The sequence below is a fragment of the Cyphomyrmex costatus genome, unplaced genomic scaffold (assembly GCF_001594065.2).
Source record: "Cyphomyrmex costatus isolate MS0001 unplaced genomic scaffold, Ccosl1.0 scaffold998, whole genome shotgun sequence".
In the NCBI taxonomy this organism is placed as follows: Eukaryota; Metazoa; Arthropoda; class Insecta; order Hymenoptera; family Formicidae; genus Cyphomyrmex; species Cyphomyrmex costatus.
Window position 1 is genome coordinate 146,604 of NW_017280591.1, and position 27,969 is coordinate 174,572.

Genomic DNA, 27,969 nt, shown 5'->3' on the forward strand with positions numbered 1-27,969 from the left:
TTTCGTGGAACTTTAATCTTTAAATATATATATAGGAATAGGTGGGATGTTCAGAAAACATTAAACAATTTATTTTTATAATAATTATATTTTTTAATAGCAACATATAGATTCATATTATTTATTGTCATGAAAAAGGAATATGAAAATGACGAACTTTAAGACTTTTGGGCGATACTTTTTATTTTTTTCTAGAACGAGGTTTTTAAACTCTTCTTTTTATTGAGTACACAAAAATAGCTCAGTCTATTTTATTAGGATAATATACAACTCTTGTTGATTTTAACAATATCAATTTAAAGTCTAAACTTCATGCTACGGGAGTATGTAAAGGGATGCCTGGAGTATCAAAAAACTTTGAGGAGAACTTAAAAGATTTTTATAACTATGCGTGGGATAATGCAGCCATCTACCGATTTAAAGATTGAACAATAAATGTGTTTATTGAATCGCAATGTCTTGCACTAAATTATTCGCTTGCTTTCCAATAAAAATATATAGTGACTCATATAACCTTATTACAAATTAAATTAATAAATATTTTATTATTTTAAATAAATTATAACACAACAACTCTTATCGCTAGAAAAAGATTTTGTTGATATTTACGAAACTTCTAATAGCGTTTCACTATTAATAATAGATTAATAAATACGCATTAATTAATTAATATACATTGATTAATGTATTATTAATAATATATATAATGTGTTGCCTTACTACTGCACTAAGTAATTAACAAACATTTTGATATAATTAATTTAATAACATTACTGTTTGGCAATAGGTTAATACAGATTAAAATATTCGCGTCGCATTATGCGAATGCTCATTAATGCACTGTCCGCGACAATCGCGACGTTGCTATAAAGCGATTCAAAGCTGACTCAATTTCTATTGTAGCGAGACAATGAACGACGAGAAAAATCGAGAGAGGAACAGAGGGAGATTTTTGCGAGCGGCCGCGCGCGAGATTGATGACGCGATGCCCCAAAGCGACGAGATCGCGATCGCATGCGATTCAATCTCGCTCGTCCGATTGTCCCTAAATAGAAAGCAATTAATAAAGTTCAATCAAGACGACGCTCCAAAATGGCGAGATAGGCAAACAGAGGTAGAGGCTTTTCACTGCGACTGTCCATTCTGTCAATTCAATTAGCTGGAGCATCAGGTTACTGACGACTAGTCTTCCCGTTTTCAAGTATTTATTTCTCGATTGCTCTCGAAAACATCAACGGTCTTTATGGCTTTTTCGCATTTTGTCGCGATTCTTTTATAAACTTTCTACAATCAACCGTTAATAACAAATCAGGAATCAGAAGCGAGTTGCAAACGAATCAGTAATATGACATAAGGCAATAATAAATCAGTAATCGATGAATGCGTCAAGGTAGTCAAATTCTATTTCTTCTTTATAACTTAGATTACATTGTGATTGACTAGAATTCTAGAAAATTAAAGATTTGTTATAGAAGAGTACAATCTGATTGGTTGCTAAAGAATATGTCTGATTGGCTATCACAATAAGAAAAAAAGTGAAATGTAATCACATAATTTACAGCCAATCAATGTACCTATATTGGGAAATATAGAAAACAAATTAGCGGCGAGTAATCTAATCAACTTAAAGACGCATCTGCGATTTTCTAAAACTCTATAATTAATCAAAAAGCAATATATGTCTGCTATCGAGAGTACTGATCAGAACTGACTGATACAACTTAAAAATTTAACGATTTAATGCGATTCGTTTTGGATGCAATTTTAGATGCAAGTTCAGATTTGTGACTTATATAATTCTGACTTACCATTAATATGATATCCCAAGCAACACGCATTGTCTAATAGCCTTCTTTATGATGTCTTTTAGATATATATATAGGGTCCCAAAAGACGTCATTAGCAACTTATTGTAGAAAGCCCATTATTGTCGCGGGAATTCGTGCCTATCTGGGTTATTTAGCTCGTTCTCGAGAAAGCTTCTCGGAAAAGGAAAAGTCAAGGGAAGAAGATGATACGGTTTGTTTGTTCTTTTATTTCACTGCTGTCGCAATCTTCGTTATTATACAGAATCGTATCGTCCTTTTCTTTCGAATAGTAATTAGAAGTTGAGTAAAAAATTTTTATTACTAAACTTTATTAGAACAATTTAAGGATGACGTTTTGATTTTCTGGAAACTATCAGAAGTAGGGCAAACATGAGTCAAGTTTGAATTTTAAGTAGAAACATAGATCGAATTAGGGTATCGTTGGATAGATCTTCTTTTAAAAACAAACTTTTGCTTGAAATTTTTCCGATATTACTTACGGTTTACGAGAAAAATAATAAAATGTCACAGATTATGAGTTATCTTCACTTGTCTAAGATATCAAAAATATCGGGGATTTAAATTAAAATTTGTAAGACCGAACTCTACGTAGTAAATTGGATTATGGTATTTGTGTTTTTAGAGGAAGTGGGAACAACTGTACTAAACGTACCCATGCGAATGCCAATCGATAATCGTACAAATTCTCTGCCGTTTGTTACGTTGTAAAATTTGTCGCATCCGAAAGTACCGGAACAATCGAGCTTAAAACGTCAGAAGAAGGCGAAAGAATTCGGTTCGCCTTTTTTAATTCCGCAACCACCATTCAATTTTCATTTAAATTAAATATCGCTCGCATCGGACGATTGAACTCAGACTTGGATAACATACCTAGCTCTACGTACGTTTCGTAAAACGATTTCGTACTTTAGCAATTCAATAGTCGTATAAAAATTTTCTGTTAGTTGTGTTACAGGAAAGATCAATCATTTTTATAAGTGTATCTCAAGATCCCGTCCTCCGCTGCTGAGACTCTGAGATGAGTCTGGTCCATTTTCTGCTTGGACCGAAAAAAAGTGTCCTTTTGCAGATTTGTGCTCGGACAAATTCGAGTTCGCCGGGGTTAAATCGGGGTAAATTCCAACATTAGGCGGTCACGCGCATTTAGCATCCAGAGTAACTTTGCACCAACCGGAGGCGAATCAATACTCGCGCGAACGCCGATCAATAATCCTGCGAAACCGGCGCGGCTCTCGTTACACCGGAAATCTCGGTGTCCCGGACGAGAAAAGGGACACCGGGTATGGATCATGCCGTGCTCTTCCTTGGAGGAGGAAGACTCTGGGCTCTTCGGCCACTAAAATTCCACAGGAAGACTCCGCTCGCCTTCTAGTTTCGCGGAGCGTAGCCGACAATTACGGAGCCCGCCGCGCGCAAGCGCTGCGCTCTCTCGTTCGTTGAACCGTCCGTGAGAGAGAATCGTTCAAGTGTGTGTGAGCGTGCATGCGTATGCGCGTGTATGTGTACGGCTGTGCGTCGGATGGAAAGGAAAAATATAAATTAGAGAGTAAGAGAGAGAGAGAGAGAGAGAGGGGGGGGAGAGAGAGAAAGGCAGAAAATGAGAGAACCAGAGACAAACAACAATCGTTGGATACTAATACGCTGATTCCGATACCAACGCTATCCCCGGACTTCGTATTCGTGATCCTGTATATTTTCGAATTAAAGCCCTATAACAGATAATAAAATGGCAATTTAGCTTATACAGTACAGATCTCCAAGGGATATTCTAAAGATGTCCTGAGGATATTTTAAGAACGTTTCCAGGATGTCTCTTGGATAAAGTGTGCTGTGGAAGAAACTAGTGAGTACCGACTTGTATTCAGGACGAAGCGTTACCCCTCATTTAGGTGCAAGTCGATCTCTGGCGAACGTCCGGCGGAAAATACCCTCCGGTTCTCTAAACATCGCGTCTATTGCGTTCTCCCTTTGATATCGTCATCCGAGAAACCGGCTGTCGCTGCCTCGAGGAGCGCGGTAGCGATCCGAACAACATGAATGTTGGAAAGATGTCATAAAGTTACCTTTTAAACATCTTTTAAATATATCCATACAAGATAGATCATTCCAACAATATTGCAATAATATTGCAATGTTCCAGCAATATTATAATAACACTGAAGATACACAGTAATTATCGCTGCACGCATCTGTGCTGTTTGTCATACAGTGTATAAGACTTACGTGGCACAGATCGTTCTAACAATATTGCAGTAATATTGAAGATGTGACAGCATATTGCTGCAAGCTCCTATGAGATACATTTCTAAAAGATATCTGAAAGACACTATAAAAATATTTCTATCATTTTTACATGCTTTTTTACAGACTATATGTTATCTAGAAATCGATCGCGATCACGAAACGAGCTGGCCATCATGGTCTTTTCGTATGAGGTTTCTCGATGAAGGGAGGACAGGGCCGAGAAGACTCAAGACCGTGGACGATTTCGGAGTTGACCTCGATGATGAAACATTTGTCGAGATAATATCTGGGGATTCGGCGAGTCTCGTCCGGCGAGATCGCGCGGCGCGCATCGACAAGAAACGGCATCGCTCGTTGTATATGCTTGCGTCATCGACAACAGTCTGTCTTGCTTACGTCAGTCGATTTTGTTATTATTGTGCATCATTATCCCGCGCACTCCGTATGCACGTCGCTCTGTCCTTCGTTTTCCTATGCATATGCGAGCATCCACTCTCTCGTTCGCTTTCCCGAATATGGAATTTAAGAAATTGTGAAATTTGAAGGAAACTCTTCTAGTAAAATATTTGCAAAATATACCATCTGGAATTATGTATTTTAATTTACCATTTATATATTGTTTGTATATCAGACATTCAGATTTTTTGTCTTGAGATTACCTATTCGTACTATTTTTCATACCTCGGTATAATAAATATTTAATCAGAATATATATTTTATTTGAATTATATTTAGTACAAAAAATGCAAATATTTGTAAAGATTTTACATGAAATAACAAATTTCTAAAAAATATACCCAAGCGAAACAAGTCGCGACATGTTGTTAAAATGAATCGTGACTGATGGAAAAGCGTCTTTCAGTAATCATTTTGGAGTCATGTATTGACGCCATTTTGATACCATTTATATATTACAATGACTTGTATGTTTTTGGGTATCCTTTACATATTATTTACATAATAAAACATTTGCAATTATTTACATAATTTATGCAGTATTTATTTTTGGGTTATTTCATTTCTGGATATAATCTCATGATATATTTGTTTTCTTTTTTGTTTTAAATTATCTTATGAATGATTTTATTTAACCTAATACAGACAAATTCAGTTATTGTAATTTTCTCAATTATATAGTTTGCTACATTTGTTACTTAATTATAATAATGTCCAGGTTTATGAACAGTATTGCTGATGTTTTACTTTTTAAGATGTAACTGTAAATTTGAATACCGTTTCATATTTATTATTTTATGTCTTACAAGTCAATAGAAAGCTAATTATTTTTATTATTAATATTATTATTATTACTACCCTCAGCGGTTCATGAATAGGATCATATTCTTTTATAATTAGCAAATTTTACATGATGCATGGAGTTACATTCTGCGACGGCTTCTTCACGAATAAACTTTGCTTCGTCGATGCGCCGCGCCGCGTGCATCACTGGCATAATTAGACTACGGCGAATGACTGCATCGTTGCAGAATTATCAATTTGCATTATATAAACTAGTAAATGGGAAGAATTCAGATTTCTACTTTATTCGATATAATATCGAAGAAGTGTAGTTCCATGCATTCAATGCGATCTAAGAATATAGAAGAGAAAATGGTTGAATATTATCACACAAAGAATTAAACAAAAATATCTGTTTGAAAAAAATGCCAAATCCGTTTAATTTATTCCGTGTTTCCTCGAATGACCTTTGTTTAAGCGCGCTCCGTCTCGATTATGTCATTTCTGTCTCATCCTTCAACTCGGCAATCTTTTCCGCAACGAGACTCTCGAGCTTCAAGAAAACAAGAGTCTCGTTATTAGAACGAGACCGCGTGATTTGTTTTGTTTCACCAAAATAGGAAAAAAAGAATCACTCGTCGCCGCACTCGCCATTCGGCGAAATTAAAAATACCACGAAGAGAGGCAGAAGACCAACTTGTATCGTAGATGACTAATCCGCTCTACCGGGTGTGCGCTTTGAGAACCGTTGTGTTCCTCGGCGCGTTCCGTGTGCACCACTCCATTACGCATTCACCAACACACGTCCTCGGCGTGTCTTCCATCCGAGCCGGGTCCGAGCCGAGCCGAGGGGATCCGAGCGCGGCGTCGGCGTCGACGTCGACGTCGGCGTCGGCGTTGTCGATGACGCCAAGCGACGACGCCGACGCCGCCTCCGCTCACTCTGCTCCGAGCTGTCGAACGCGCCGCAATCATCTCACCGTTCTCCACATCTCATCGCCAACACAGTCCCCCACCGTCCTCTCCTGATACTCTCCTCATTATCGTTATCGCGCCTTCCCATCATCGACACTCGTTATTTTCTGAAAGAACGTCAGTTGCTTCCTTGACTCATAGTTCTTCTTCCGCGCCGCAGACTGGGTTTCTCAGTTAGACAAGCTCTAACTCCGATCGCCTCCTTCACGTTGGTTCACTCCAAGTTTTTTTTCTCGAGTTCGACTTCGTCGGTTTTCCGATGATCTGTCGATCCTTCTTGGAATTCCCGGACATCTCTCGGGGAACTCCTGGCTGTGCGGTCGGGTGAAAGTCTCCAAGGGTGAATCTCGTGCATTTTTCCCATGAGAGTGCCGGCGAGCCGGTAGACTTCCTCTTCTCTTCGGACGTGTCCTTTATTTCGTCTGTCGCGAATGTTGTGCTCGATTCATTCGTCGTCCCCCTCGCACGAGGACGCGTTTGGTTCATTCATGATGGGACTGTATCTCGCGGGCCCTCGCGAACGGGACGACGGTGGTAGCCGAAGTCGCGAAACAACTTAAGACGATCATCTTTTCCCCCAGAGAGCAAGAAACTGCGGGACTGCGCGGATCGCAAACCCCCGTCGTTGAGGGGTACAAAGCTGGACCAAACTGGAGGAAGGATCGCGCGACTTCAAGGTAAAAGAGCTTCCCCCTCTTTACGATCCAGGGGAGCCTGTCATCGGGTTTGGGATCCCCGAGAGCAATGCACGCAGTGCTTGTCCTCGTGAGCGGAGGTGTTCCCTGCTGTTCTCCCCCCTTTCGACCCCCCTTTTGCTGCTGTACCGGTCGGCTTTGAATCAATAATCTCCGGCCAAGATTATATGTAGGCTCCCCCGCGGTATCTAGTATTCGAGAACAAAAAAAAAATGTATCGAAAGGATTATGAGGTAACCGAGTAGGGACTCGCTAGGTTCCAGGAAATTGATTTTCCTTCCCACATCAATGTTCTCTCCTATTTCTCTCTCTCTCTCTCTCTCTCTCTCTCTCTCTCTCTCTCTCTCTCTCTCTCTCTCTCTCTTTCCTCTCGCTCGCTTTTATTCTCTTCTGGGTTTAGCAACGGTGCGCGCGATATCAGTGCGCGGATTATTGATTTCCTCGTTCTCTCCAGCTTGCTTATGTTATTTTCGTGAAAAAGATAGAGCGCAATGATCGTTGATTATAATACCGGTGAAATCATCTGCCTCAGCGGAGAGGCATGACAAGAAGTCCCGCGGTGGACGTAACGACCCAATTAATCTGTATTCTACGTTGATTATTTCGGTGTCTCTTCATTTTACTCTGTTGTCGTTTAATTTCACTCTGATTTTTATATAAACTGTCTTTTTAGTGTTTTGGTTTTGCAGGACTTGAGTATTTATACTTTTTTAATATCTTGATATTCTGAATAGATATTTTTACTTTATACTTATGGTAATATTTGTGTATACTTTCCTAGTATCATTAATGTATTTATTTATATAACATAGATATATGTATACAATATTATATAAAAATATACATATATTATGAGTGTGTTGTGTGTATGTGTGTGTATGTAAAACAATAATTACTTTTTATTTCATCTTGATATTTACATGATTTTAGTATTTTCATTTTACATTTCTATCCCATTCCACATATATAAATCGTTACAATTTATCGATATTTTTACTATTGCTAATGTCGTACAGAATTCCTAATCGATTATTTCTTCACCAGGAATGTAGAGTTGTTTTTTAATTTCCAATTAACTTTGTGCTTGCAGATGGCAGAAACACCCGAGATGGAATCGCCTTTGGCCCGTCAGGACTGTTTTGTTGAGGCCCAAGAGGATTCCACCTCAGTGGAAGTCGAGGCAGAAGGTACACCGTCGCCAGGAATGATATCGACAACGATAACGACGACAACAACGGACGCCGGCGACAACGACTACGCGACGTATCCGTCCGTCGTGCGGGACTCGTGCGAAGACTTGGTGGTCGAGAGATTGGACGAAGAATCTGAAGCGAGACAGTCGAGTGATAAGCCGGAAGCGAGTCAGGGTGAAGAAGAAAAAGAAGAAAAAGAATTGAATATGGGTTTAACAATAGGCAAGAAAGTTAACGAGAAAAACGAAAAGGACGAAATTGATGCGAAATCGACGGAAGACACTCTTCAGGAACTTGAAGGATCACCAAGAATGCCTGATTCTCAAAATCGCGATATCGATGAATCCTCGGAGTTGTGGGAAAATGGGATCGAAGAGTCCATGTCGTCGGACGTTTCCAGGAAGAGACCAGCCGCGAGTGATTTCATGCCGATTGGCGCGGAGATCAAGAGAATCGGCATCGAGATCTCGGAGGAGCAGGCAACTCAGCTGAGGAATGATGTCAGGAGACTATCGCCGGTATTGGTGAGCTTGCGAGAACGGACTTTGGGTGAAGTATCCCTAACCTCGGAGTCCTGTCTCTTCGGGGACGAGCTAGACGGTAGGATAACGCCAAGATCCCCTGCGAGATCGTTTATGGTGAACAATTCCAGAAATCAGGATGTCGATCAGAATCGCGGGAAACAGGATGTGAATGAGGAAAACAAAGTGGAGAAAGAAACGATCGGTAGAATCAGTTCGGATCCTTTAGAATGCACGAGCAGCGGTGACGTCGAGGTAACGATAAATGGTGCGAACAGAAAAATAAATTATGAAAGCGAAGGCGAAATTACGACGTTCGGCGTTGACGTGGATTCTTCGATATTCTCGAAAAGCGATAATTTGGATGGGACGACAGAATCCTGTCAAGACGAAGATGCGAATATGTCCACGAACGCTAGAAGCGAGTCTTGTACCACGATTAAAAAACATGTCAAAGCAACGATGAGTTCTGAAGTACCATCAAGTCCATTGTGTCGAAATTTAAGTATCGTATTGAATCGCATTGAAAATGAAGATTCAAAAAAGAGAGAAGAAAGTGCCGCAATAGATACAAACGTCGATGAGAACATATGGAATTACGTTGTCGAGGAGAACTCGCCTTATTCCGATGGAAAAAAGAATTTCATCGAGGAGGAGCACGATTCGTTCAAATCGACTTCGGGGACTCCGGATAAGAACTCGAAGAAGCAACGGTGGCAGAGTCCCACCAATAATTCCAGTCCAATAACCAGATCGAAAAAGTATGAGTTGATAGAGAGTGCTCGTAGTCCAGACAGTGAATTGACCCTGAAGAAGTGTAAAGTAGTACTGGAGCGAATCAACAAGGCCACGGGCCATTCATCACAATCGGAAAATACAGAGGAGAGTGAGAGCGGAGCTTCAAGGGAACTCGAGAAGAATGACGAATCCGCGCCTGTCGCAGTGATTGGTAAACTCGAGGAAAACGAAGAGGTGGTGCTGGCGAGCTCGTCGCCCACGGCCGAGGACAGTCGCGTGTCCAACGAGCTGGACTCGTCGGAGACGATGCCGAGTTCGCCGGAAGAGACACCGGAAGTATCGGTAGATGTTGCCGAGGGCGTCGACACTGAGACGGAAACGGAAACTGGTTCCGACAGTTCGGAGGTGTCGCCTATCACCAGCATCCGTCACGAATTGCGTGACGCCGACATGGCGCCCGATCAACTACCCTGCTCTGAAGGGGTCACCTTGTGCTGTGTGGAGGCGATAGCGCCGATCATGACGAGATTGGAGGCCGACCGACCAGAAGCGTACACGGAGGATTCTGCCGAGAGCCTGGCCTTGGCAACTGGTGCCAGGGACGAGGTTAGATCCGATGGGAGCGATTCTGGTCTGGGAAACGAAATCCCTGGTGACCCAGGACCGGCTCCTGCGCCGGAAAGTGATTCAGAAACCTCTTTTCTCGACAGGCTGCCGGATGACATTCTCTCTGATAAAGAAAAAGGTAAGAAACATTTTCTTTTTCAAGCTTCTTGTCACTTAAGAAAAAAATGATATAAATATAATAATTATTACGAACATTATAGCAATAATCGCTATAAAAATGGAGCTTTAACCACAATTCTTTGAATACGTTTTGTTAAGAAAATATACTGCAACATTTGTTAAGAAAATACACTGAGACAAAAATTTTATATATATAGATATTTTTTACTATAATTATATGTGATCATAATTATAATTTTTTTTATTACTGCTACAATATTAGTGATATACGTTACATGATAATGTTAATTGACATCGAAAATGACTACAAATTGTATAGTTATTAATATAAAATTGCAACTTAATTATAATTTATTGTCATATTTTGAGATAAACATATAAAATATGGTTAACCAAAAAGAGCTATAAATTACAGTCAATTTTCGATATATGCTAATAGTATATTATAAAACTATACATATGCTCTTATTATTATTGATATTATAGCAGTAATAATCATAACTAAAGTGACATGTAATTATAGTCACAAATATCAAAAAGTTTTTTTTTAAATATAAAATTAGTACAAAATTAATTAATCGGTGTTCGTGAATCGTTATTTAAAAATTAAATAAGAAGAATATTATTTATCGTTTTGAACAGATTTGAATGGATTTTATAAACGCATTATTGGTTGTAAACGATCGCTTAAAAATTATTCCATTTTTATTTTATAATTTTAAACTTTTTATATAATTTTCTTCAATGACTTCTGATTCTATCATCAGTTACGAGACGTTGTACGGTGTACATCTATCCTATTTTATATACAATTTCTAAACTATATGTTATTCAACATTTAAATTATTCAATTTAAATTATCTGCAAGTGCAAGATTGCTTCATCTTTTACAAAAAATTTTACTAAAAGTAGCTATAGTGCAACCTTTTAACAAAGATATTGCTATTAAGCTGTAAAACTCCAAGGATAATCATTTTAAATTGTACGGCTAGCTTAAAGATTTTTACAGACTTTTATTCTTATAAAAACGCGAAAATTTTAAACTCTGCAAGGACTCTCCTTGCCAATTCAGTCTAACATTTACATCAGGTCTAAGCTGTCCAGCGACAGAGCGAGGAGAGTGCACAACTCGATAAGCCTCGCATCGATTGTCAACGCGCAATACATTGAGTGTCACAGAACAAACGGAAAGCACGACGTTGCTTTCTCGATAAAAATCAGGGTGAACTTTTCTTGGCAAAATGTCAACTAGTCGACTTCTACTTCGACGTTTGAGCCTTGAATTAATATATCGTTGTAGTAAAACCCGCTTTGAACTGAAGGACGAATAAGGAATTTTGTTATCTATAGAAAGATTTTCTCCATCGCCACGGATTGACTCGCAGCGGTCTCTTCCTTCAATAAAAAATCATTACTGTCCCTCGAATCTCTCTTGCTGACAGAGGTTGACAAAATTTCGTAAGAAGGATTTGGCACGTTACTTTCTCTCTCAATAAATCGTAATCTACCAAGACCGTAAAATCTTCGGAATTTCTGAAAAACTCGAGACAAAGCGTCATATGCGTTCTTTTGTTCTTGGTTCATACAACATAGATCATTCTAGCAGTATTACAGTAAAGTGAGTAACGTTATAACGTCAAAAAATATTGTAGTAATATTGAAAACTTTACCGCAATATTGCTAGAATGTCCTGTACATATATAGAAACCTATATAGTACAAAACTTTTAGCAACTTTGCTGCATTGTCTACAATATAACTGAAATATTGCCGAAACGTTGCAATGTTGCTGCAATATTGCTGGAATAGACTGTGTTATAATGAGTCCTATACAACGCAGAAGCTTTCAATCACATTGCTGCAACATCTTCATGTTACTGCAATATTGTTACAATATTGCAATATCGCTGAAATTTTGCTGGAATGTTTCGTGTTGAATGGGAGCGATTTCCGTAGGGATTTGCTGTTTCGTGACATGACATTCGCGTTTTTTTAGGGGTGAATCAGTTGGATGGCTATGCGGCGTCCTCGGGGACACCCGGAACACCAGGACAGTTACCTCTGACGAACTTCCGGACGCTTCCGGCCAAGAGTAACCTGAAGCGTAGGCTGACCGATTGCATGGAAGGCGACGAGTCGCGGGGTAACGTTGACGAGCCTTTAAAGAAGAAACGCAACATCCAGTTTGACGCAGTGACGGTCTATTACTTCCCCAGAGCACAGGGTTTCACCTGTGTACCTTCCCAGGTAAGTCAGAAAATCGGTCCCTCTCTCTTTATCTTTCCTTTCAGCTCGCAACCTTTGTGCTATCTTTGTGATATCTTTGTGACGTCTTCCCTTTCTTCCTTTTACATCTGTATCTCAACCACCTCACTACGCTGTAGAACGTGGTTCATTGAACTTCATTTAAATTTTCATATATTTTCAATCCATTCTTTCGGAAGAGTATAAATACGGAAAATTTGCATGTCTATTTTGCCATTGTTCTCTTTGCAATTTGTACACTTCATGCATTATTAATTGTATTGCTCCAATTATATTTTTACATGTTATTTTTTATTGTTTATTACTTTTCTTCTTCCCCCTCTTTGTATATAAACGCGCATAAATATAATTAAATTAAGAGATACTTCATTTATTGAGGTCCAAGAAAATAAATAACAAGCATCCAAAATTATTTATGACGGGAAATCGAGTTTTGTCATTTATAAAACCCATCCCATAAAAAGTAGCGATCGAATTTATATATATGAGATACGATTGATTCCTTTTTCTTTCAATCGCGTTCACGCAAGATACTCCTCTTTCAATTTTTCCCTCTATTTGACATCATTTATAATATTTTGTAGTAATATCATGATAATATTCACTATCAAATTTGTGTAAGACATCATCGATTCCCTTTTCTTTTATGTGTTATTACTTTACAATAAAACTCTATGGCATGATATAACGTTTCTTATTGGTTGGGCATAACGTTTTAGCCATAAGGGATTCTATAATCGCCATATAGAGAGAAAAATTTAACAAGTTTTTTTAACGATCTGTTTAATAGTGTAATATCATTTGTATTTTTATTACGAGATTTATTTTTATTTAAGTGTTATTATTCTTATTGTTATTAATTTTGTTTTTGTTATTAGTCAATTCATGGATTCATATAAATTTAAAATAATGAAAGTACGGTGATAAAAAAAATAAAATTTATATATTTAAATATTACATATGTTTTATATACATAAATTTTTATAATGAAATATTAATTTTTTTTATTATTAGTACATATTACACCATTAACGTTCCGTTCTCTTATAGTGTTTATTTCGAAAGATCGTCTTCAATCGAATAAGTGAATAAATAACGGTGTACGCGAACGTGGATTTACACAAGAAATATGAGAAATCGATTATCGCGATTTCAGGGCGGCAGCACCCTGGGCATGAGCGCGACGCACACGCACGCAGAGAGGTTCTCGTTATCGGAGCACGCAGCCGAGCAGAGGCGGATCCACCGAGCGCGCCTTGCGCAACTGCGCTCGGAACGCAACTGCGCGACCAACTGCGTGACAGAGACAGCGTCCAGCTCAGAGGATCCGAGCGACGACACCGACGAGGAACCGAGCGACAACGAGGAGCTCGACATCGACAGTTATTACTTCCTACAGCCGGTGCCCACGTGGCAACGTCGAGCGCTTCTTAGAGCCGCCGGCGTACGAAGGATAGATGCTGTTGAAAAGGATGAATGTCGTGATATCCGCGCCAGCAGAGAGCATTGTGGATGTGGCTGCAAGGGATACTGTGATCCTGAAAGTTGTCCTTGTAGCAGGGCCAACGTAAAGTGTCAGGTGAGAGAGAGAGAGAGAGAGAGAGAGAGAGAGAGAGAGAGAGAGAGAGAGAGAGAAAAAAGTGTGTGTGTGTGTGTGTGTGTGTCGTAGAACATGGATGGAATCAACATTCTATCCTATTATCATAAATTAACTGAACGATATAACGCGATAATTTGGCTCTTTTAAATGGTACTTTGTTTTAAAGAAAGAAGAACACATTCTCCGTATATAAAATTTAAGAAACTTTGATCCTGATTGAATGCGAAGTGAAAAATTAAAAAGTTCTGATCTACTTTTTTTTTAGAAAATTCATGTAAACTTAATTTTATTCAGTCTGAAAGATCAATGTGTTATATAATTTGAGATTAATCCGCTAAAATTTTTTAAAACCGCCGTTGCATTAAATCATTCCAACAATTAATCTTCATTTATTAACACGTTCTATTTTGTTTAGATCAGTTTAGTTAATTGAAACTGGATAAACTAAAGGATTCAACGGGTTAAACTTGAAATCAGTTCTTTTATCTTCAGCTTTAAAAAATCGAGAATCTTGTTTTGAGAAGTGCGAAACGATTTTTCATTAAATTCGGTTTTCAGGTGGATCGACCAGGTTTTCCTTGCGGCTGCACGCGGGACGGTTGCGCGAATAGTACAGGCAGGATTGAGTTCAATCCAGTACGGGTGCGGACGCATTTCATCCACACGTTGATGCGATTAGAACTGGAGAAAAAGCAGCGTGACGAAGACGGTGGTGGAGATCATGATCAGGTGATGGACAATCAGGGACAGAATGGCAGGGGGGCTCGTCCTCTGAGGAATATCGGTTCCCTAGGAATGGAAGCTACCGTGGGTGATGTGTGCGCAATTCCGGGTACGGGACCCGGGGGTGGTGGATTCACGACCTTACACTATGAGACAAGTCACGAAGGTGTCGGGGCTGGTGTGGCTGGCTGCCAACCAGAGGTGCCTGGCACGCGGGAGGACAGTTTGGATTTGTATGCCATTAGAGATGATTGTTATGCAAGCGAGGATGCGGTAGACAGCAGCCAATCGGTCGTTGTGCAGCGGAAGCTACATCCAGAATTCGGCCAGGCCTTTCAGAGCTTTTCGCCCGGCGTGCAAAATAGTGCCACCGGCGGCGGCGGTGGGGGTGGTGGTGGCGGTGGTAGCGGTAGTGGCATGAGTTTCCAGCAGTCTTCGTACCAAGACTATGGATCGCCTTATGCGAGTCTGCCGTCTACGTCGCGATTCCAGCCACCGCCACCGCAGTTCCAATCGCCGCCCAATCCGGCTGCCTTCGCGCACTACGGACCCTACGGTGGGCCCCAAGACGCCGCGAGCACCGCTCTTCAGGGCGGTTGTACCGGCCAAGTACATCAAATGCCACAGCCACCGCCTCCCCAGGGTCAACAGCAACAACAGCAGCAGCATTCGTCCTATGATGCGACGGTGTTCGCGCAGGACGACGCTACGGGTACCGCACAGTACACGAATCTCACCAATTCGGTGCAGCCGATGAATGCAACAGTGGTGCAGCAGATGCAGGGCAAGCTCGAGCCTTTCTCGGAGCTACTCAGCGGTAGATACTCATACTATGGTGAAATGCATGAACCGCAGCAACATCACGGTACTTACGGTACTCATGGCACGGCCGGCAAAGTTGCGGAAATGATTGAGCCCAGTCAGGTCAGCAGTGAGCAACAGCCCGATGGCGCGTCCGAGGACTGCGATGAGAATTTTGGTGAGATCATCAAGAAGTCTATGGTGGAGACTGTATCTGCCTAGGATGAAGCCTTTTCCTGTTCACATGACGAGAAGAAGGAACTCGGCCCTTAATGCTCGATAGTCCGCTTTTTCGAATCCTTCATTCAGGACCGTTTAAATACAGGGAAACTTGACACATACCGTAAACGTTGTTAGTGGCTCGATTCCTTCAAAGTCTGGAAGATCGAAATCCTTTGGATCTCTTCCAATTTTGCCAATAATTTGGAAAATGAGAACTTCGAGGACAATCTAGATGGAGGAAGAGATTTCGGAGGTTGTTGACGGTTCGCCCTTACTTGCGATACATAAACAAGAGCGAACATGGTGCCCTCCGAGGGAGGGAACATCTCCTGGGGCCTCGGGTTTTTGAGAGATCTCATTAGAGATCGTTAGAGAATTTTACGGCTACGACGTGTGCGTCCGCCCGGGATGGAGAGACTCACGATGTCATCGTCGGCGTCGTCCTTAATCCTCAGGATCGACGCGCCGGTAAAGTTACCCTATACAGCACAGAAGCTTGCAGTAATGTTGCAATGTTACTATAATATTACTAAAATGTTGCAAATTTTGTAATTTTGCTGGAATAATCTGTGCTGTGTGGGATATAAGATTTTGCGAGCTTATAATTCTTTTCCACTGCGATCGAGAATAGATTCTTGTTTGTAAGTGCGGAAGAATAGTAGTAGATCGTGGAGATGAGTGATTCGTCCGGCGCAGACTAACGACGATGTACGTTATACGAGACGATGGCAACGAGGCTCTGGGCTTGGGGAAAGATGGAACTAGAGATCCTCAAGTAGGAGATTGATTATTGTTCGTCATATTCAAAATGGATAGAACTTAAGATATGCATGGATATCTCCCAGATGACATAGCATATTTCAGAAATATTGCAGTACCATTTCAACGTGCTATCTGGTTTATTCTTTGTGTGAATAATCTATCTATCCTAAATATACTAGTCCTAAATATGATGGACTAATCAAAAGTTGTCTAAACAATGACCAGTCTCTTATTTGTCTATTCTTTTCAATTGTACTTCTTGTACCATTTATTTTTCCACTTTTCCTCTTCACATTAGAAAGAAAAGGAGGAAAGATGAAAGGCACAAGAAGTTTAGCTTGAAAGAACAGATTCTTGAGTACTTTTAGGTGGAACCTCCAAGCCCTGGGATTCTCGTCGGGAATCTTCAAGAGCGATCCGTGAGCAATGGTAGGAAAAGATTTCAACGAGGTTGTGACCAAGAAATAACACATGGGATCAGCTTATAGATTGCAGTTTATAATATCTAACTTTAAGCGTTAAGGAACGACCGACCGGGAGCGGGTCGCGCGTCCTTTTAGACGAGCCTCGAGTCCAGGGGCTGCGTATGCGGATAATGTATCGATCTAGAGCGAATCTGTGCTCGCTCTAATTCGAGAGAATCGTTCTGGAATGCACATATACACAAACACATAACTATACGGCACAGAAGCTTGTAGCAACATTGCTGCAACGTTGCAATGTTACTGTATTATTACTGGAATGTTGCAACGTTGCTGTAATATTATTGGAATATTGCAATGTTGCTGCAATATTGCTGGAATTATCTGTGCTGTATAAGTAGACACGTATACACAGTTGAATTTTGAAGATTTATATTATTTATGTATATTGTACGCACAATATAATTTATATTATATTGTGTACAATATACTGTATATCGAAATTTATATACATATATATACAAATATTAAATCTGTATTCAATATTTTTATATCGGGATTTGTATAATATTTATATGAATTTTCTCATATAAGTACTATATACATTTAATAGAAATATGTACAATTTATTTAATGTTTTATATAATGGAATTTATTAAATAGAGCTCCAATTAGATTGACATTTACGCGATTGATTATTCTTAGTTTCTCACGTCCGAACTTAGCGTCGAGAAACGTTGCGGAAAAAAAGTAATAGGAAAAAACTAAGATTCTGCAAAGAGTGCGTTGCAACTCTTGGTGAGGACGAAATTCCAGAGTGAGAACTTTGGATCTCTCGAATCGATAGAGCTGCCGAATCGCGCTCTAGAGCGGAACTTTGAGGCGCGAGGTGAACGAAGCGAAACACAAGCGTTTCGTTGATTGTCGTTCTCGAACAGCGAAGATAACGATGACAAGAACAAAATGTAAAGCGAGAAAGGCACACGCGTACACATGACACATTCGTGACGACAAGCGTGAAACGTGAGCGATTGTGATACTCGTGCATACGAAGAGAAAAAAAAAATAAGAAGGGAGGAAGGAGAAAGAACGGTTCAGCGCCAAGTTCGTAGGTTAAGAGATAAATTATATGGGACTTTTTTATGCCGGTCAATGTAGAAGCTGCGAATGTTTCCAGTGATCGACGATGAAGCGCGGATTTCGATTTTCTTCTTTCGCGAATCAAGATCTCGAACGTGTCGAGCGCCAGGAGAATATTTTTTCGAAAAAAAAAAAAAACGATACAATTTTGCTAGCGCGGGCGATCTTATATATTTAAAATATAAATGAATATATATATATACATATAATTACATGTAAAATGATATATTTTAAAATTATATAAGCATACTTTAAAAAAAATATAATGTATTTATATAGGAGTATATACAATTGTTATTTCTTAATTTTTATTTTACGTTTTAGAATATATTATAGTATTATTTCACAAATCATGGAATGGTCAAGCAATTAAATTAATTATTTTGAATGAGAAGTTAATTTTATGTGTTGTTAGAGTAAATTATGACATGTGTTTTACTAAATTAAATTTCTATAATTACATATATATATACGTATATACATACAGCGACTGCTTAGAGCAATCATACTTTTATAATTTGGCGCTCGATACATTTGAAGTTCTCCATTTTAAATTGTTAAACAGACATTTGTAACTGACATTACGGTGCCTATGTAATTATATACGACTTTAGTCGCGTGATTATTCTCTCCGCCCCGAACAAAGGGGAGGGAACATTCTCTTTCGGAGGTGCGGAGGTGGTGAAATTTGACGGACACAAATACGGCAAGAGAGATTTGAAGAAGGCGAAGAAGCTCAAGAGAAGAAGGAGGAAGAGGGAAATTCGCGCTTGAGGCGACAGGGTCGGCTCTCCGGCGACGAAAGGAACGGCTGAGATTTGCGAGAGAACACATCGCACCGCCATCACGCTACCGACTACCCTTTTTGCACCACCCGTTCATTCTCCAAACTGGAAAGAAACCAATCAGTCGTATCCTCCGTAGAAGACATTTCAAGAGAAACGGACCTCTCTTAAAATTTAGCGCATCCCGGGACGTTGATCGCTGTGTCCACGATTAATCGAAGCACTATACATAAGCGAAGCGTTAACGATATGACGATAGTATTAAATTTATACACACATATGGATTACACATGCGTAAACAATTACACACACACAGACCACACACACTCATACACACAATATACGCATACATGCATATACACTTGAAGCCGGACGTGTCAATTCCTGAGATTTGCGAGGCACTCTTTTTTATTTTTATTTTATTTTCCTTTTTTTCTTACTCCCTGATCGCGCTGGCGTACCTCATTGTGTTCATCGTCGATGATCGGTGCCTAACAAAACGAGTGGAAATCGTTGATTGATAGAAAAAAAGGAGCAATTAGATTGATAGAGAGAAAGGTGCAAAAGTGACGAAATGTTTTGGAGACATGCATGGGGAGATGGGAGGAGGGGGGGTGTATCCAAAACGCGAGAGGGATGTGACACGTCCGCGCGCGTGGCATTGAAGAAAAAAAAAAGAATAAACATATAAAAAATTATACACGTATGTAAGTAACTTTTAGAGTATTTGAGTAAAAAAGAGGCATACATAGTTGATAGCGTTTTATTAAATGTTGTGAAAAATGTCTCTCATCTGTCTGTCTGTCTGTTGTCTAAATGTCTATCGTCTCAGTCTTTATGTTCTTAATGCACGTTTAGCGTTAAATACGGCTGAACTATTTTCCTGAGATAATTTAAGAACTTGACAATTTAACAGAACAAGAAATATTTTCTTTCTAATCATCACATACAGATCTTTATTACTCGCGACTGTTTAAATATGGAATCGAACAGCCACATTTAGCGCTAAGAGAGTGTTATCAGAACACTTGTTTGTTTGCATTCAAGAAAGATGTTCTTATCCATCCTTGTTATCCATGTCCTCTGTCTTATTCTAACATAATGGTTCTTGTCTTCTTCAGTACTTACATCATATCAAGTTACTCTGAGGATGACAGGTTATTTTGATGATTGGTTCTCATTTTAGAGAGAGCTCTTTTGTGACTATATATACGAGGCAAATCAATAAATATAATCCGTGTTTGAAGACAGGCGACATTGTTGATGCAAATTGGTATTACCATCGTGTACTACCATATTTCAAACGACGCCATACGAAATTTTAAAGTGATTCATGCGACAGTTTTTATTTGACAGCAATTTTTAGCGAGCGTATTTGGCGTTTTTCGATGCAATAGAAAAAGAACAATATTGATCCGTAATTTCCTTTTTATTTTTGGAGAGAAAAACGTACGAAGAAATAAAAATGAGGTTGGATACATTGTCGTAAACATTGATGAAACATATTTCACATTCATCACTACACCCCGGAGACCAAGGAACAGTCAAAATAGTAGACTTCACGTAGCGAACGTGCTCTGAAGAAGGTCAAAACGAGGTCTCATTGGTCGGAAAGGTGATGGCCACTGTTTTTTGTTAAATGCACAAGGTGTGATCTTTATCGACTTTTTTGAGAAGGAAAAAACTATCATGGGGCATTATTATGCTGATTTATTCGGCTGATTTGATATTGAATTGAAGAAAAAACGAATGAGGAGGTCATCACCAAAACAGAGGCTTACTTTGAGTTTAACAAATCGTATTTTTCGAAGGGATTAAAAAATGGCAGGGGCGTTGGGGGAAAGTGTATCCTCCTAAGAGGGGATTATGTTAAAAAATAAAAAAATATTGTGAGAAGCTTACATCTTCATTAATAACACGGGTACTTATTGATTTGCCTTCGTATGTATGAGTTGCTCACCAAGGAACGAGAAAATATTAGTTCGTTAATTCAACAATATTGATATCTTTTTATACGATTCATTTATTATTATCGTTAGAGTATTATATCACATTTTGAAGAAGTATTGTATGATAGAAACCATTCGTATAAAATAGAGCCTGAATGAAATTTGTAAATATAAAAATACATGCAAAAAATAATATTTGCACAACAAAAATCAGAAAAAATCGTATAATATTAAAATATTACAGACAAAGTGTAATGCAATCTTTAATTCTGCATCGCACAAAAAATATGTGGATCCAGAAATGGAAAAGCTACCATAGCAGTTGCTCTATTTTCTTCAGGAAGCAGCAACAAGAATGGCAAAGTAATATAGCAATTCTAAACATGATGCGTGAAATCTTTCTTCAGACGTTAGATGTGAAACACAATGTGGAACTTGAAGAAAGCAAAGCTTTAGGGCGAGTCAATAAGTATCCGTATTAGTAATAAAGATGCAACATTTTACAGAAATTTTTTTAATTTTTTAATATAATCTCTTTTTAAGAAGATTTTTTCCAACATCCGTGCTATTTTTATATTAACCCCTTCAAAAAATACGATTTATCGAACTCTGCAAAATAGGCCTCTGTTTCGGCGATGACCTCATTCGACTTGAATTTTTTTCTACCAAGCCATTTTTTCAAGTATGAAAACAGGAAGAAGTCAGGAGGCTAAATCCGGAAAGTACGGTGGATACGATAGCAATTCGTAGCGCAATTCGACTAATTGGCTGTGGCGACTGTGGAGGATTGCATTGTGGAGCCGGTGCATTGAAACGTGGTGAAACAACACTTTGTCATAGGTGGTCAAGGGTTTCCATATAGATAGCATCCAAGTTCATTTTTATTTCTTCGCACATTTTTACGAAAATGAAAAGCGAATCACAGATCTATATTGCTCTTTTTCTATTGTACCGAAAAACACCAAACACGCTCGCTACGAATTGCTGTCAAATCAAAACTATCGCATGAATCACTCTAAAAGTTTGTATGGCATCGTTCAAAAGATGGTAGTATATGATGATAATGCCAACTTGCATTAGCAACGCCGTCTGTCTTCAAACACGAGTACTTATTGATTTATCCCTAAAATGGTAAGATATTGCCGCTTTACTGCAATATAGCAGAAAATGCGAAAATGTGCAAAATTTGTTTGGAGCAGAAGTATCCGATTGGTTTATAATAATTTTTATATGAAAATTTGATGTATATTTTATATTAGAAAAATTTTTTTATTCATCTATTTGAAATTTTATAATTTTTCTCTTTTACGACCAAAATTTTTATTATACAATTTAATCTTAATATTTAACATCGAGATTTCAAGTAAAACTTAAATTAAATTCTTCGTATCTTAAAATCCGCTTAAAATTACAAATTTTCCTTTAGAACTTTACTTCCTTTAATCTTTAACTTCTTTTTTCTAGACATTTGAATAAAACTTTAATTGTTTTTACAACTATAATTATTAAATTAATTGTGTGCGTATGTGCGCGTGCACGCGCGCGCAATTTGCAAGACTTAATATTAAATATCTCAACGTTTAAAATTATATCAAATTTTGAAGTTGTTTCAAAATTGTATATGTAGAAAAAAATTTTAATTCTTTCATGCTCGGAAAAGAGACTCGTCGCACCTTTGAAATCTTTTCTCCAAAATTAGGCGCCATTTTAATTTCTCAGCGCTAGGCATTGAGGCGCATCGATCCGTTCCTGTATACCCTCTCCTCAACAAAGCCGAGGGGAGCACCTCCGTTACAACAAATGGCGGTATCGTCGTAAGTACCTGCTCCCCACCCGTATCTCGTCATGGTGGGAAAAAGTCCGTCACACACCGGTACACAACTCCGGCGTGACGGTGGTTGCCACACTTGCCACACAGTCGCACATTGAAGTCCGATTCGCGAGGGAAGCTCGGGAATCCAAACGGTTGAAAATTTTCCCGGCACGTCGTGGTTCAGGCACGCGTCCCCCACGATCCCGCCTTTACATTTTTCCTTTCGCAATCTGAAGAGCGGGGACCCTGTGTGGTGGTGCCCCGGTCCCCCTATACCGTACCGCACCGTACCGTACCGTGCCGTTCCGTTCGCAGGGAACGGCACTCGCTCGGTCGCCCGAAAGAGAGAGAGAAGTCGCCGCCCGTCCGTCCGTTCGTTCGCGTTCGCTTGCGAACGATTCGTCTAGATCCGAAAGTATCGGAAGTGCAATTTCGGAGTTCGAAGATCGCACAGTGTGGATCATAAAGTGAGTGAAATTCCAAGGGGAGACTCAGAGCGAACGAGAGAGAAAGAACGAGAGAGAGAGAGAGAGAGAGGAGCAACGACGTGCTCGGAGGTGTCGTTGACGTTTGGTGTGTCAGTGTCCTCTCTCGGGCTCTCTCGCGCCTGCACTTGCCGCATTGCTCTCCATCTCCCTCTCGCTCGCGCTCGCTCTGGCTCTCGTGAGTGCGTGCGAAGGGAGCGTGGAAGTACTCCGCGAGGGTATTCCAAGATGTAGTGACTATATCGCAGATAGAGACATAGTTCATATTTTATTCCTGAAACCTAAAAATACTATTCTCTTCGGACTCCTACAGTTGTCTCTCTCTTTCTGACGTGATGTATAAGATATCCCTATCCGGCTACTATAATTTGATGTCCCTAGAGATCACTATAGTCTTGATCGCTCTATTCACATAACTGTCCTTCTGTTTCCTAAAAGTCTAATTGATAAATGTAATCCGAATATGATACTATATTATCTTCGGAGAGAGGGTCATCTCTCAACTATTATAGTACTATTATAGTACTTTTTTTCTATTTCTTACACTTACATATACTATGTGATCTTTATTCTAGTCCTATGCAATTACTATAGTTGATCATTATCACGGTTCCTCTATTCAACAATTATTTTTATAACTCCTCAACTATTATCCTGCAACTATCATTATTTATCATAGTTCAAATTTCATAGCACGGATATGTTGAAAAAACAATTCAAATATGATACTATAGAATCTTAGAAAAGATAATTATTACTATAGTGTTATAATTATTATTATAGTGTTTTATTTTATACTTCCTCAACTATTATTATTTATCATACAGTTCAAATATAGTATTATAGGATTTTACAAAAGAGGATTGTCTTAACTAATATAATCGTATTTCTTCTTTTTTTTACGCATATTGGCCTATACTGTAACTCTATCTGATTATTATAGCTTGATTTCATTATCACAGTCTCTATTCAATTATTTTTTCTGTAATTCCTCAACTATTACCATTCATTTACAGTGTTCTCTTTCTTTTTTTATGCAGCTCGTCCGATTACTAGCTGATATCGTAATTTCTATTCAACTATCATTTCTATAATTCCTCAATCTTCTTCAACTATTATTCCTTAACTATTATAATTCATGATGTAATTCATATTTTATAAAATCAATTATTTCATTTTAATGACAACTATTATCGTATGTTGTCGCGTCCAGCATTATTCTTACTATTTTTAATAAAGCCTTGCTTCTATTGAATCTTTCATTGCATCAATTAAAAATTTATATACTGTCAATGTTTATATACAAATTTCTCCATCTAACAATAAGTTTGTACTTTTATTAGCCATGTGTTTGTAATACTATTCTCTCAAACAATAATAATATATCTTCTTATTCTATTCATTTTTTCACGCTTCATCCCTCTTTCAGTGCTCATTATCCTCGCGTTGCACAAATCTAGTTTATATGTGACGATCCTCTTCAATATATTTCTTCCTTTTTTTTTCTTTCCATTTTTCTACCACTTCAAGACAACTAAGTCCATAGCAACCCTCATTATCGTCCTTCCTCTATTTCTTTCCTACTTTCGCCATCTGTGTCACTTTATTTTTCTTTGAAAAGTGGTGTTTTGTCCCAGAAGAAGCGGACAATCTTAAAAGAAGGAGAAGGTATTTCGGCGTCGTACACCGCGATGCTGGATGATAGATTAGGACCGGAGCGGTTATCACAGGTAGAGTCCCTCGGGAACAATCCCGTTTGGGGGGCAGGTCTAGGCGCAGAATGACGAGCATCGTCAGCTCGTGCTGCTGCTGCTGCTGCTGCCGGAAGCAAAGCCACGAAGAGGAGCAACGAACAGCCCGGCGACGAAGACGACGACGACGAGCGACGAGTTCGGGTCCCTCTAGCGCCAGTGGGGGGCTATGAGCACTGACAATGGGGACGAATCCTTGGTAATTATCGTGCCTTTCTCTTTTTTTTTCATCGCCCCCGCATTCCCTTTCCCGATGTTTTCCGCTATCCTTCAGGTAAACGCGTTGAGCGACTTTTCCATTCGTTATACGTTGGTACGAGCTGTGTGTTAAGTTACACTTTCGTATTACGTCGTTTGAAGTTTTACATAATAATGATACCTGATTTCTTTCTCTCTTTCGGTTTTCTGTTTCTTTCGCATTATTTCCTCCTTTTAAATTCATTCAGAAATATTATTCCGCTTAACATTAAGACTGTATAACTTCGTTATGTACACGGAAAAAATGGTTTTGCTAAAATATCTAAAAAATTTAGCTAGATATATATATATAGATTTCATAATAATTTTGTTTGTATCATCTAAATAATTATATTAGATTCAAGCTGATTGTTGGAATGTTAAAACTTTTTGTGTGTGTGTAGCATTGTCATCCAGCTTAAACATTCTACAATTATTTTGATGGCTTGATGAAATTATTTTTATATCTGTATACCTAATTAAATTTTTTTACACTTCTGGTATGATTTAAATTATAGAAAATATAAATATTTTACAAAAAATATACTGTAAAAATATACTTACGCGAAAAGCTGTCGTGTGTTTTGATTCGAACACTAGTTTATTCTTTGGTCTCTATTTGCTATTAATTTCTATTTCGTTAAAATTTTTCTGACTTAATCAATTTATAGTATATATATCACTGTATCTAGTTTTCGCGGCTTTGAAAATGCGATAATGAATTCTAAGCTTACATTGCTCGTTCTTTCTTTCTTTCTCTCTTCCGTCTCTCTCGACATCGCGTGGAAGGATTTGAAAGCCCGTTCCTGACGTAACGCGGTCACGGATCGTACGTTTTCGTTTCCGGAGGTACGACGCTTGAAGACGCGATCAATAGAGACTACAGCTCTGACGAATTATTTTGCTACTGTTTCTTTATTTTGACGCATTCATGTCACTAGCAATTATTAGTTTAATAGCAGTATTTCAATAAGAATTTCTAAGTCTTAATAACCATCACTAACAATTTAATTATAAATTGATTAAAATACAAGTAGAAAATCAATTATTATTTATTAGATATTATTTCTTTGTTATAAATATTTATTAGCAATTATTTCTTATTAGATATCATTTCTTGTATCTTAGAAAATCGATGAAGTTTTAAATTATCGCTTAACTTTTTCATGCCTAAATAAATAATGTTTTTCTTTTAAAACTAACACCTTCTATACTTTAACAAAACATTCCAGAATTTTTGTCGCTTTAAAGGATTCTAGAAGAATTAGGACCTTTCCGAAATTTTTTGGACCAAAGAACTGCTGTGAAACATTTTTGGAGCATCAACATCTCATAAATCTTAAAAACTCAGAAGAATCCAAGAACCTCTGCATTAATTTACACATAAAGCAGATAATAAATAATTTATATAAAACAGAAAAGTTTTAGTTCTGTACATAATTCTTGTAAAAGCGAAATGAAGAGAGTATAGAAAATCTGATCTATAGGCATTTCTTCGCAGCTAATTAGGCCCTAATCAAGCCGAACCGAGAACTTGACAGTCGACCAGCTTTACTAATCGATTTCTACCTTCACTTCCGTCGTCGCTTTTCAGGCGCGTTTGCTCGTGCTGAAGTGTTTTGCGATATGCCTTGAAGCTGTCAAACTTGTATCTTTATTGTATATATGTATAGTCGTGTACGGTGCCAGCCACGTTAATGTAAATAATTTAAACCAGGGTGTCAAATCGATATTACGTTGCTGTTGATGTTAATATCTACTATGAAAATTATTAAAATGGCTGTAGAATCCTCTAAAAAAAAAAAAACCACTTTGTTCCATTACTCTTTAAAAAATATGGATGTAGAGATTTAATCATGAGTGTTATTAAATATAATTCTCATTGTGCTGATGCTGATATAACACAATATAGTGATGATTTAATACCACGTTGGTGTCAAATCATTTAAATCGGAGTATTAAATTCACACTCACGGTATTAAATCCGCACATTGATGTTGATGTCGATACCAACGCTATGAGAATTATATAAATACCGGCATGTTATTAAATACACATCCATATTTTTTAGAATATAGAAGGCGTCCTTAGTACTTTGCGAACTTCTCCATTCTCGACGTTTCGCAACTTTCATACAATTTGTTGAAATTACCACAGTGTTATAACTTCCCTCGTAAATCGCAGTTTCAAGTCGCGTTGCTCGGTTTCCACATAACTCCGACTCTCCCTTATCTCTCGTGCGCATCGTAAAGGAAATGTCAAGGATCTCGCGCGTGCGAGGTGCCCGTCGGGTGATTTCCCCCTGCAACGCTTCCGCAATGATGGTCGATGTTAATAGGCAGAAAATTACGATATATCACGTTTGTGCAATCGTTCCTCGCTGACCTGACATTGGGTCTTGACACGCCGCGCCGTCACGTTTCCACGAACGTTATCGACGATTATCGCGAGTCCTTCGTCGCGCCCGTGAAACATCCTTATCAACGTTCGCCGTTTGCGATAGACTCCTGGATCAATATCGTCGTTTGTCTTCGTCGTTGAATCAATTGAATAACATTTCAGGACTATCACTGCAGCTTCTATCAATTGAATGTATTTTCTCTTTCAAAGGAAATGTGATAAAGATTAGATATAAAGAAGATTTTTTTAGCGAACAATTTTAAAAAAACTCTTCTATATCTAATCTTACGACTCGAGTAGTCTTATTCTTTGAACTAGCCTTAACATTCAAATGTGGTCTTGTTCCTTGAACGTTTCCGTGAACTTCTTTTATAAGATTGTCGTAATTTTGTTAATATAATATAATAATTAATAGAGGAAAAGAGAGGTGTTAA

The 27,969-nt window shown here is 38.6% G+C and overlaps 1 protein-coding gene across 3 annotated transcripts in view; it reads left to right on the forward strand.

Annotated features, from left to right (window-relative positions):
• Positions 1-15,909, forward strand: part of Axud1 (AXIN1 up-regulated 1) — a 43,379-nt gene extending 27,470 nt beyond the window's left edge. For 2 of the 3 annotated variants that reach the window (XM_018550485.1, XM_018550488.1), the window contains exons 2-5: positions 8,073-10,179; positions 12,177-12,427; positions 13,602-14,024; positions 14,604-15,909. In XM_018550485.1, coding sequence (XP_018405987.1) covers positions 8,073-10,179; positions 12,177-12,427; positions 13,602-14,024; positions 14,604-15,791 — 3,969 coding nt within the window. In that variant the 3' untranslated portion in view covers positions 15,792-15,909. Of the gene's footprint in view, positions 1-6,890; positions 6,965-8,072; positions 10,180-12,176; positions 12,428-13,601; positions 14,025-14,603 lie in introns of those variants that run through there. The other variant, XM_018550486.1, reaches the window with a different exon arrangement.
• Positions 15,910-27,969: the final 12,060 nt, after the last annotated feature.